Source organism: Microcaecilia unicolor, chromosome 1 (genome assembly GCF_901765095.1).
Source record: "Microcaecilia unicolor chromosome 1, aMicUni1.1, whole genome shotgun sequence".
Classification (NCBI taxonomy): domain Eukaryota; kingdom Metazoa; phylum Chordata; class Amphibia; order Gymnophiona; family Siphonopidae; genus Microcaecilia; species Microcaecilia unicolor.
The window spans coordinates 622,283,349-622,296,050 of record NC_044031.1 but is presented as its reverse complement, the minus strand read 5'-3'; the positions used below and the strand labels follow the sequence as shown (position 1 = coordinate 622,296,050).

Below are 12,702 nucleotides of genomic sequence, written 5' to 3'. Positions count from 1 at the left end.
AACTAGGTTGGTTATCTTAATCAGATAGGTTTGACTGTTGGATACAACCAGTTAAAGTTACCTGGTAACTTTGACAGCTATTCCAGTTTCATGGCTTTTATGGCTAAATAAAGCCATTCACTTCATAACCAGATAAAGTTTTGGTCCACATAACTCCCAAAGTTACTCAGACAAATCTTTTGAATATGGCTCTCTTTGTGTTGTATATCAGTGCTTGCACAGCTGGCACTATGTAAATATGGTATTAACAAGAAAAGGGATGCTATTGAAACATCAGCCATTGCAGTGAGTCTTGGCAGTTAGAATTAATCGAGTGCTTTATTTCCTGTTCTAGGAAGCAGTGGCAGGAGCTGCTGTGCTAAGCACTTTGGCAACTCCTGGGCTGGTGTCACCTGCATTGACATTGGCACAGCCCCTAGGAACCTTACCACAGGCTGTAATGGCAGCACAGGCACCTGGAGTCATCACAGGTGAGTCTATTCCCTCCTGTTAGCCAGATGACACTCTTCCTCCCCATTATCTCTCAGAGCAAGCCTTGGGTGCTACTTAGCTCCATTCTGTCCATTGAGGTAAATGCTGAGCTGCTAAGACCATATATCACGCTTGGTTTATAGTTAATGGTTTATTAAGCTTAATATAGCTGCACTTCATACAGCACAGCAGAGAGGTGTACATAATAATGAGACAGAATCAAGGTAAGGAATACAATTTATATTAGGAAAGTTAGATAGGCAGCGAGTTTAACTAGTGAAAGAGAGAAAAAAAGACTGAATCTGCATAAGTCCCAGACTAGCCCACCAAATTCATACTAGTCAGGGAAGGCCTATTGGAGCAGGTGACTTCTCAAGGTGACCTTACATTTTGCTAGGGAGGGTGCCATTCATAAGACCACTGGCAAGGATTTCCGGAAGAATGGAGCTGCACAATAAACTGCTCTTGGCTGAGTGGACACCAGGTGTGCGTGATGTACAGCCAGCCATTGTGCAATGACCGAAGAATCCTAGGCTGAGCACAAAAGAACAGTTTGAATGCTAAATAAGAAGGGCTACCATGTATAAGAACAAAACACAGTCCAAGGATGACTTGTTGACCATTTGTTGTGACCTGTCTTCTGAATAGCCCTTCAGTCTTTTCCAGAACTGGGTAGAACTCGTAGAAGGAATACGTCATTGCTTAACACTGCTCTCTTAGGGTAAGAGTCCTGGTATCCAGTCCCTATTTAGCTCCATAGGCTGTCCTGAGCTCACAGTTCTACTGATATAACTGAGCTTGTGCATCAGTTGGTAAGGGAGAGACATACTGATTAGGCCTCTTTTTGGATTAAAAAAAGGCAAACACTGGAGACCACAGGTCATGATAGCCAATTGGGAAGGAGTAAGGAGAGAGGCCATGTACGATGCCCCTGATGAAGGAAGAGAGGTGGTTTATGATGGTGTTTGATGAGAGCCAGATGAAAGGAGTAAGGAGAGCAACTAGGATGGTTTCTGATATCAAATGGATGAAGAGTAAGGGATGGGTGTGTTATCTTAAGGGTCCCTACTTAAAGCTAGAATACAAGAAGTTAGGATGGAAGCAGTGCAGGGAGAATAAACAGGAAAGGCTGTATATGTAACCCATGTATGGAATTCTATACATCTTGTAGGTGTGACTCCTGCTCGACCTGCCATCCCAGTGACTATCCCACAGGTTGGCGTAATAAACCCTATCCTGTCAAGTCCTCCTGCGCTGGCTCTACTGGAAGCAGTGAAGAAGAAGGAAGAGGAGGAGGAAACATCGCAAGAGTCAGAGCGGCCAGAGATGCTCAGTGAGCAGGAGCACATGAGCATATCAGGCAGCAGTGCACGGCACATGGTCATGCAGAAATTGATGCGCAAACAAGAGGTAATAGTGCAGGGGGTTTGGGGTAGAGGGCATCATTTGCGGTCAGCACAGAATAGAGTATATTTACCAGGCAAAGGGCACAGAATAGAGTATATTTACCAGGCAAAGGATCTTTGCCTGGTAAATATACTCTGTTCTGTGCTTCTAGCCTTCTTCTGTTGGCTTTTACTATATGCTTTTACTATGTTAAGCATAAGTTCAGTAGTAAACATGCATTTCCTTAACTGTGGTCCTCGTTGCTTTTGAGATCTGTGAGGACACTAATTGGAGTGGAGGAGTAGCCTAGTGGTTAGTGCACTGTGCTGAGAACATGGGGAAGTCACTTAACCCTCCATTGTCTTAGGTATAATACTTGGATTTTGTGTCCACTAGAGACAGAGAAAGTACCTGCAAATAATAAATGTAAACTGCTTTGATTTTACCACAGCAAGGCAATATATCAAATCCCATTACCCCTGTATTACTCTGTCCCTAACTCAGGTGGCTACCACTTTCTCAGCTTGTAGCAGAGAAACTATTGCTGGACTCTGGATATGAGTACAGACTGTGACTGGTGGTACATCTTTGCCAGAGAAGAACAGGTGGAAAATATTGCAGTGTTCCTTGAGAACTATCAGCATCTCAACATGCTACTGGAAATATACAGGACAGCTGAAGGGCTTTATCCCACTGGGTCACTCTTGGAGTACTGTCTCCAAGTGGGTTAATTTTGTAAATACCATGATTGTAATGAATCTCGCATCTTGTCCATGAAATGTTGAGTATGATCCCAGTTTCTCAAATTTAATTCTAACACGGGGTCACAGGGTGTGGCTGTTCTACACAGTGTGAATTTGAATTTCTGAAAGACAAATTCCTGCCACCTGTTTCTTCATTTCTTGCATTTTTTTCCTTGTAGTGTTTTTCTGTTTTGGGGATTGGAACATCTTTCCCCACTGGCTGTTCTTTTCCTTTATAAGCTTGGTGTAGCATTACAGGTTTGTAAACTAAAGCTCAGCAGGGTAGATCAGTCCTGCTGCTTCATTTACATTTCACTTGTGTGTCTTCAGATTCTCATTTTTCCAGCCTTGACGTGATCTCAAAAAGTGGCTGTTCTGTGTGCTTGCATGGTATAATGAAGTGAGGGATAAGCCTAAAATAAGCACAGAGGATCCTTAGCTGTGAAGGGAGTAAGGGATAAAGGCCTAGACTAGGATAGGCATTGAGGATCCTCCGTGGCAGAGGAGTGAGAGGTAATGCCTACATAAGTACATAAGTAGTGCCATACTGGGAAAGACCAAAGGTCCATCTAGCCCAGCATCCTGTCACCGACAGTGGCCAATCCAGGTCAAGGGCACCTGGCACGCTCCCCAAACGTAAAAACATTCCAGACAAGTTATACCTAAAAATGAGGAATTTTTCCAGTCCATTTAATAGCGGTCTATGGACTTGTCCTTTAGGAATCTATCTAACCCCTTTTTAAACTCCGTCAAGCTAACCGCCCGTACCACGTTCTCCGGCAATGAATTCCAGAGTCTAATTACACGTTGGGTGAAGAAAAATTTTCTCCGATTCGTTTTAAATTTACCACACTGTAGCTTCAACTCATGCCCTCTAGTCCTAGTATTTTTGGATAGCGTGAACAGTCGCTTCACATCCACCCGATCCATTCCACTCATTATTTTATACACTTCTATCATATCTCCCCTCAGCCGTCTCTTCTCCAAGCTGAAAAGCCCTAGCCTTCTCAGCCTCTCTTCATAGGAAGTCGTCCCATCCCCACTATCATTTTCGTCGCCCTTCGCTGTACCTTTTCCAATTCTACTATATCTTTTTTGAGATACGGAGACCAGTACTGAACACAATACTCCAGGTGCGGTCGCACCATGGAGCGATACAACGGCATTATAACATCCGCACACCTGGACTCCATACCCTTCTTAATAACACCCAACATTCTATTCGCTTTCCTAGCCGCAGCAGCACACTGAGCAGAAGGTTTCAGCGTATCATCGACGACGACACCCAGATCCCTTTCTTGATCCGTAACTCCTAACGCGGAACCTTGCAAGACGTAGCTATAATTCGGGTTCCTCTTACCCACATGCATCACTTTGCACTTGTCAACATTGAACTTCATCTGCCACTTGCACGCCCATTCTCCCAGTCTCGCAAGGTCCTCCTGTAATCGTTCACATTCCTCCTGCGACTTGACGACCCTGAATAATTTTGTGTCATCGGCGAATTTAATTACCTCACTAGTTATTCCCATCTCTAGGTCATTTATAAATACATTAAAAAGCAACGGACCCAGCACAGACCCCTGCGGGACCCCACTAACTACCCTCCTCCACTGAGAATACTGGCCACGCAATCCTACTCTCTGCTTCCTATCTTTCAACCAGTTCTTAATCCATAATAATACCCTACCTCCGATTCCATGACTCTGCAATTTCTTCAGGAGTCTTTCGTGCGGCACTTTGTCAAACGCCTTCTGAAAATCCAGATATACAATATCAACCGGCTCCCCATTGTCCACATGTTTGCTTACCCCCTCAAAAAAATGCATTAGATTGGTGAGGCAAGACTTCCCTTCACTAAATCCGTGCCTGAAATAAGAACAGGATTCTTAGCTGTAGAGAGTGGTGGGTAAAGGCTCAGATAAGCATTGAAAATACTCTGCAGTGAGAGATTGAATTTGCTGCTAAGTTCGGATAGAGTTTATGATAGGGGTAGGCATTTCTTGTCCTCAAGGGCAGGAGCCAATCAGTTTTTCAGGAAAAATAAATATTCAGTTTTTTAAATTACTTTTTTAAAGCACAAGCAGCATAACAGATCCTCACAGCATGAATGATGTTACTGACAGAGCCTATGTGGGAAAGGTTATCCAGCTTAAGCACTAGAAGCTTTTGATTTGCTTCACTGCACATGCCACCTGCTGCTGTCACACTGGACCATCTTAGTCTTCATCTTTCTGCTTCACTGGAGCTTGCCTGAAGATGAAGTTTTTCCGCTAAATGTTTTGTTTTTTCTTGTGCTCTTGTTTCTGTCGTTCTGTACCCCAAATCCTTATCTACATTTTCACATTTCCATTGTGTTTTGTACCAGCCCAATGTAGGCCTCAGTTTGAGGACCTCAGGCTCCCGGTCAGGGTACTTGTGCTCCAAATTGGCTCCTGTGATTTTGCAGTGGCTGTTTTTCCTATGATATGTCCTAGAAAATACCCTGTAATGTTTTTAAAAAGTGCCTCTTGTGCAACAAGACTGTATCTGTTATGGATACCCATAATTGTGTCCTAGCCATGATTCCTCTGGTAAACTGGGTTCACAGATGTCCAAGAGAAAAATAGTGCAAATGGATTTTTGGTGCTGATATGTCCAGCCCATCAACTTTGTCATTGGAAGCATTAGTCACCATGGATCCTGCCCGAGGAAGGGGAAGGATTAGTCCTTGACTTCAACACTAAAGACTTGTGATGCTGAATGTCAGGCAGAGGTTGAGCTACATCTCATCAGAGCATGCACCGAGGCAGCCAGTGTCCTTAAACTTCCCCCAGCTTGAGGACTGTTCATCCTCCTCGGTGTCAGAGGGGGTGCAACAGCCTTCAAGGAAATGAGACGTGGCTTCCACTGCTCCACAAGTAGCTCAGGAGGATGTGGCCACTCCTGCTGCTTTCCCCATGCATTTGCCAATGACACCCTTTAAGGAGCAATTCATGAGGAGATTTGATGAGTGGATGGAGCACTTATCTGCTTAGTGTGATGCTGCGGCTTCAAAACTGTTGATGTTAATGCAGAGAGACATCTGGCTGATGCTTATGGTCTACCTGCAGGAGAGGCATCACCCCCAATGCGTCTATCTCATGTGCATTAAGGGAGGAAGCTTCACCAAGGCATAGGAGATTTTCGGTATCTTGATGCCCATGCCGAAGGCCTGACAAGCAATGTTAGTAGGTCAAGACAGGCAGAGACCCAGACTTCTCCTTAAGAGTATTTGTCAAGGTCTAACTTGAACTCTCCTAGGACTTTGATTATGAGCCAGATGTATTCTCTGAAGAGGGTTCAACTAGCTTACATCAGATCTGCCTCCCCTTTATGAGAGGAGAAAATTGCCACCGGAGAAGCTTGCATTCATTGATTTTGTGAGGCAAATGACTGAGGCAAATCCATGTAAGTTAGAGATGGAGGAGAAAGAACCCCAGAGCAAAAACAACAGAAACTTTCCATTCCTTGATCCACCTCAAGGAATCTGTGATGGTGCCCATTCATAGAATCTTGAAGGATGTACAGATGAGAATGTGGAAGACACCCTTCTGTCTGTAGCACCTATTAACAAGATCATCGACTCCATTTATATCCAGTAGACTAAAAGCAGCAGATTTCTTACCATTTTTTGGTGGATAAATACACTCTCAAGCCAAAAATTCCAAAACTCATTTCTTGGTGCCCCCAAGAAGAGCAGCTCAAGCATTGGAGTTTTATGGAACAAAGATTTTTTTTCAGAACGCTTTGCTCACTTCCCACATAGTTCCTTATCAGCTCTTCATGGGCATGAACTTGCAAAACATTGTATGCAGTATTGGGGAGTTTGTAGACTATATTCACTAGTGGGCAAAGGGAAGGTGTGTGGAAAATACATGGTCTTGGCACGACTGAAAATGAGACAGACTTGGTGGGCCTTAGGCCTGCAGTTGACTTAGGTCACTCAGACTGCAGGATGTTATATTTATCACAAAACTCCTCCTGGCTTCTCATTCTTGGTGGATGGTACAATCCAGTTTGGCAAAAGGCATCTCCTAAATGCCACAGCATCAACAACTCTTAACGAGAGATGTGTCCAAACTGGGCTGGGGGGTGCCCATGTGGTTGGATTCCACATTCTGGTGATGGTCTTCCCCAGGAGAGATGTCCCCAGATAAATAAGGTAGAATTGAGAGCAGTATGGCATGCTTTAAAGCAGTAATAGTAATATGGCAGCCCTACCCAGTACATCCCTGGATGCATCGGGCCAGGGCTGGGGACTGCCATTTTGTGACAGGTGGGCCCTGAGGCAGGAGGTGGGGGAGGTGTTGCTCCTGCCTCCACCTTTTTCCAGGTATGGGGAGGGGGTCACTAGACCACCAGGGCCATTGTTGCCTTGGGGGGGGGGGGGGGGATTGGGTATCAGGAAGGAGATGATCAGGTGACTTGACCATAGGTTCATTCTTGCTTCGGGGGGGGGGGGGGGGGTCAGGGTCCACTGGACCACCAGGAATTTTTTTGCAGCGTGGGGCGGTCCGGAAAGAGGTGCAAGGGGATCAGCGTTTACTGGCCCACCAGGGGCTTTTTGAGCTGGGAGACGGGGGGTGGGGGGGGGGGGGGTCAGGAGGTAGTGCACTGGACTACAAGTGATATCAAAAGTTCTATTGGGTTGGGGGGGTTCGTGCACTTGAGCGCCTACCTTATGAGGGGCCTGCCGTAAATTTTTGCACGTTTATTTAATTGGATTTTGCTCACACCTTTTTCAGTAGTAGCCCAAGGTGAGTTACACTGGTATTTTCCTGTCCCTGGAGGGCTCACAATCTAATTTTGTACCTGAGGCAGTGGAGGGTTAAGTGACTTGCCCAAGATCACAAGGAGCAGCAGTGGAATTTGAACCAAGCACCTCTGGATGTCAAGACTGGTGCTCTAAATAGTACGCTACTCTTCCACTCCACTCATGTTAAAGGTAGGTGCTCCGTGCACTGAACTGTCTGTGCATTACTCGGAATGCTCATTAGAATACTAATGAGCTCCTTGAAATGCATTTGCATAGGGTTTTCGGTAGCTGTTAACGGTACATGTTAGAGCCATAGAAAACCCTTTGTGCATTACTGGCTAGATAACATTTCCTTAGCATCAGCTCTAGACCATGCCCTACAAGTGGGTATATGTCCTCCTGCCAGCAGATGGGGGGAGGCTGAGACAAACTGTGAACTGGATACACTTGGTGCTGTAGAGCCCTGTATTTCTCAGTCTTCTCAGCAGATGGTAGGTAGGTGCTTTGGGCTCTGGATTACTTTTTTAATTTAAGATTTAAAAAAACAAAGGAAGGGGGGCACTTTTTAGGAACAACAAATTGAGAGGCTTGTTTTTGTTTAAAAAAACAAAACAAAGCACAACTGAAGAGCTACATGCGCAAGCTGCAAGAGTTTGAAAAAAAAAGAATAGCCCAAGGAGCATATCTCATTCACAGATCAAGCAAGCGATTTTGTTGCCAGATTTTCTGCCGCTCAGCGGCCTCTGGAACCTTTGGTCTGGTTTCTGTGGGGGTTCTACTTTCGTGCCATAACATCCGGGGGTGCACACTCTACGGTGCGGGTCCCTCCCCTCTTTACTGGCCCCCCCTCCTTGCCCGACCTTTGTTTCTTGGTCTGCCTTAGTCCTCTATCCCATTCTTAGAGAGGGGTTCCTTCAGGCAGCCCCTTGGGAACCCGGAGCTTCTGCACGACCTGCTTTGCAAGATTTTTAAAAAATAAAAAACAAAAGCATCAAGTCAGGTCAGAGAGCAAGGGCTTTGACAATTTTCCTTACCTCCTGCTGGTCTTGCAAGGTTCGATCCCGCTTTGAGTGTGGGTGCGCTGTGAGAGGGCTGTGCGGCCTGCTTCCTTTCTTGTCTGGATGGCAGTTTCCAGTACAAAGGTGCTCCGGCATTAGGTCTGTGTCTGGTCTGTGAAGAGGCTTCCCTTGGGGAGCTTTCGCACTGAGACGACTTCAGTCCGATGAGTTCCGATGCGTCTGTGGGGCAGGAACCTGGGGTTCTCAAGGAGAGGCGCTCCTCCCAGTTTAGTCTCGGGGTCTCCCGTTGGAAGGTGGTAGTTGGTTAGTGCCTAGTCCCATACTTGGTTTCATGGGCGGGGGGAGGGGGTCTTCACCCCTTTTCTCCTGAATTTCTATTACTTTTGCAACAGTGTCTTAAGAACAGTGGTGTTAGTCCCGCACCTGCCTAGGTGGCCCAAATGGGGGTGCTTTTGGGAACTAAATGTTCCTGCTTTGCTCTCTCAGGAAGTAGTGGAGGACCCCCTCGGACACTCCACTGTTGAATGAGGAGCTCATTGAGGAGGATGAGTGGGCTCAAGGAGTCCTGGAGGAAGACTCGGACCTACCTATGGGGGAGGATCCTTCTGTGGTCCATCTTTTTTGGCAGCAAGAGCTCCCCTGGTTGACTGCCCTAGTCCTGCATCATCTGAGGTTGCAGAACGAACAAACTCGTTCCCCTCAAGGGCACCCATCAACCTCCCAAGATTTTTCTGTGTAACGAGGACCTCGATCTTGTGAAGGCACAGTGGCAGCAGTCCAGTTGTCGTTTACCTGCGGAGGTTCAGGGACCGATCCTGGGTCCCTAAGGTGGATGTGTTGGTCATGGCAGTAGTCAAGAAGAATGCAGAATGCATTTCTTGTGAAGGTGGAACTGTTCTCAAGGATATGCACTTAAGTGCTCCTTTGAGGTGTTGGCGGTTGTATGGCAAGGGAGTGTATTCATTGGGCCGTGAACCTCCCGGATGCTGCTGTTGAGTCTGATGACCTGGCCATTTTAGCAATGGGCACGGCTTTTTTGTCTGACCTCCTTTATGTTAGAGCCTCAACCAAGAACCTGGCTGTCTCCGTGGCAGAGCATCCATTTTTGTTGCTCCATCAATGGGCAGCAGATGTGGCATCCAAGGTCCGCCTCAGCCAGTTGCCCTTTTGGAATACCTCTCTGTGTGGGGAGGATCTTGAGAAGTTGGTCAAGGGTTTGGGTGAGTCTAAGGTCCTGTGTTTGCAGCAGCTTCGGGCACGCTCGCCTCCCCGCCGTACATGAGTTGTTGGGGGGGGGGGGGGGGCACCAGGAGCAGAGACTTAGAGCTTGAGAGTGACCAAGTTGTTGTCCTGAGCAGAAGCTCGTCTCTTTCAGTTCTCGGCTCAGCACATGGCCGGCATGTTGAATGTGCAGGCAGACTTCCTCAGTCGGACCCTTCTCGACCTGGGGGCATGGTCCCTTTATGTGGAGGCTTTCCACACTTTGATGCTCCAGTAGGAGACCCCGATTATGGATCCTGGCCTTGGCTCAGAATACTAAAGTGTGCGTGTCTTCAGTCGGCAGAAGCAGCAGATGTCAGAGAGCCTTGATGCCCTTGTCCAGAAGTGGCTGCAGAATGGCCTGCTGTATGTGTTTCCCCGTGGCCCCTGGTGGGTCGGGTTCTTCAGTGTATAGAGGCTCATGGGGGCCGGTGGTGCTCTCCACCCCAGATTGGCCTCACTGTCTGTGATACGGGGATCTGATGCTCTTGCTGGTCAACCAACCCCTTTGGCTGTCTCTTGCAACTCCACTGCTATTTCAAAGCCCAGTGGCCATTCCAGCTTGATTCTCATGGCATGGCTCTTGAATGGGTGTGGTTGTTGAAGCACGGTTATTTGGCTACTGTCATTTCTACATTGTTGAGTGCAAGGAAGCTGGCCACGTTGCAGTCCTGTGTCATGGTCTGGTGCATTTTTGAGGACTGGTGTTTGAACCATGGGCTGGTACCTCAGCGGTCCTCTTTCATGGAGATCTTGTAGTTCCTCCAGGATGGTTTGCAGAAGGTGTTGGCTGTCTCGTCGTTCAAAGTCCGGTTGACAGCCCTCGTGTTCTTTTGTGGGTCATTCCAGGGTCATTCCCTCTCAGTCCACCCCAATGTTGGCCATTTTTTGCAGGAGTTCATTATGTGCGCCCTCCAGTGAGTTCTATCGTTCCACCTTGGGACCTGAATTTGGTGCTGGCCATATTACTGCACCCTCCCTTTGAGCCTTTGCAGGCAGCGACCCTGAAGGATCTTTCCCTTTGGTCACCATTACATTGGAGAGTCTCGGAGCTACAGGCCTTGTCATGCCAGTAGCCTTTTCTCTTGCTTATTGAGGAGTGCGTTGTTCTGCATCCGGTTCTGTCCTTCTGCATCCAGTTCTGTCCTTCTTGCTGAAGGTGGTCTCAGCATTTCATGTTAAACAGACCATCTCTCTTCCGGTGTTATCACGGCAGGAGTCTGGTGTTGATCTCTATTGGCTGGACATATCAGGCTGTTAGTTATTTACACAGGACTCTCCGATTGTAGTTCAGGAGGGAGGCCACCTCTAAGGCGACGATCTCCAGGTGGCTCTGGGAGGCGATCTCCTGCCTATTATTTTTCGGGGGCAGGAGTGCTCCTTGGGGTCTGTGCATACATTCTACCCCAATGCAGGTGACCTCATGGGCAGAGCACGCATTGATTCCAGTTGCACACATTTGTAGGGCAGCTGCCTTGGTCGTTCTTGCGTTCTTTCGTCAAGCACATTGTTTGGATGTCCAAGCTCAGGGAGAGGCTGCCTTTGGAGCAGCGGTTCTAGTGCGATGGTTGGCTATGTACTGGAGCTGATGCTAAGGAAGGGGAAATGAGGTCTTACCTGCTAATTTACTTTCCTTTAGTCACTCCAGACCATGCCCATTCCCTCCTTACTTTGTCTTGAGTGTTATGTGGTGCGTCGTTCTGTGGAATTTTACCACTGGAAGAATAGCAGGAGGTGGAAGCTGGCTGGCTTCTAGGGGACCCTGTTGGGGTCTCAGCTCAAAAAAAAAAAAAAACCCAAACAGAAGATGATCCAAGAGAGGCATAAGCTGACCAGACTAACTTGACAATGCATTTTTGTGCCGCAGAACGTTCAGGTAGTTCCTGGTTGTTCCAGTTCCCCATGGGGCTATTTAGGGGGATCTGTTGTTCCGTTGTACCTTTGTTCTTTTCGGTCGCCATGTCAATAGAAATATTGAGGGATGCAGGGCTTCACAGCACCAAGTGTATATCCACTGCACAGTTTGATTCATTCTCCTCATCTGCTAGTAGGAGGACATAAACCCACTCATAGGGCATGGTCTGGAGCAACTAAAGGAAATTAAATTAGTAGGTAAGACCTAATTTCTCCTTGTTTTAGACTGGCAACAACCAGTCTAAAGCAAGCGTTACCAGCACGGTAAGCTTTGTGCATTGAGCCCTCAGACATGTACCATCTTTGTGTTTAATTGGAAGCATACACATCTCCAGCTTACTTGGTTTTCTTCCGTATCTTTTGTATTGGTTGACAAACTGTTTTCCCCTGCTAACAGTTCAGCCTTCAGACAGGGTTTGATTGTCACTTCCCTTTTACCCCATTCTTTCTCTCTCTCCCAGTCAACGGTGATGGTCCTGCGGAATATGGTGGACCCGAAAGATATCGACGATGATCTGGAAGGTGAAGTGACAGAAGAGTGTGGAAAGTTTGGAGCAGTGAACCGGGTCATCATCTACCAGGAGAAGCAGGGTGAGGAAGAGGATGCTGAAATCATCGTCAAAATTTTTGTGGAGTTCTCCATGGTTTCTGAAACTCACAAGGCCATTCAGGCCTTGAATGGCCGCTGGTTTGCTGGCAGGAAGGTGGTAGCAGAGGTATATGACCAGGAGAGATTTGACAACAGTGACCTCTCCGCATGAACTTTGCAGACTTTTTTTTTGTTTTTTTTACTCTTCTCCTTCCCTGCCCTCCTGCTCTCTCCTTATTTGTTAATTTCGTTATTTTGTTTATCTTTTGACAGTGTAGAAATGTGAATAAATATGTTCTGTATGTTCCATTGAAGCCTGGCTCCCATGGTGTTATGTGTGGAAAATGCTAATACAACTGGTGTGCAGTTGGGTTTGTGAGACAAAAAAGGGCTCATGAGTAACACGATGAGTTCTTTTTTTACACTTTGGTGAGTCACTCATTGCACCGTCTCTCTCATGTTCTCGGGAGACCTGACATTCCGTGATGCAAAAAGGTAAAGCTATACATTGATGTAATCTTTCAATCCAGATGAGCAGCCTTG

At 46.9% G+C, this 12,702-nt stretch overlaps 1 protein-coding gene across 1 annotated transcript in view; it reads left to right on the top strand.

Moving 5' to 3' along the window:
• Positions 1 to 12,466, top strand: part of PUF60 (poly(U) binding splicing factor 60) — a 303,002-nt gene extending 290,536 nt beyond the window's left edge. The window contains exons 9-11 of the mRNA XM_030220385.1: positions 335 to 470; positions 1,643 to 1,881; positions 12,032 to 12,466. Coding sequence (XP_030076245.1) covers positions 335 to 470; positions 1,643 to 1,881; positions 12,032 to 12,331 — 675 coding nt within the window. The 3' untranslated portion in view covers positions 12,332 to 12,466. The remainder of the gene's footprint in view (positions 1 to 334; positions 471 to 1,642; positions 1,882 to 12,031) is intronic.
• The last annotated feature ends 236 nt before the right edge of the window (positions 12,467 to 12,702 follow it).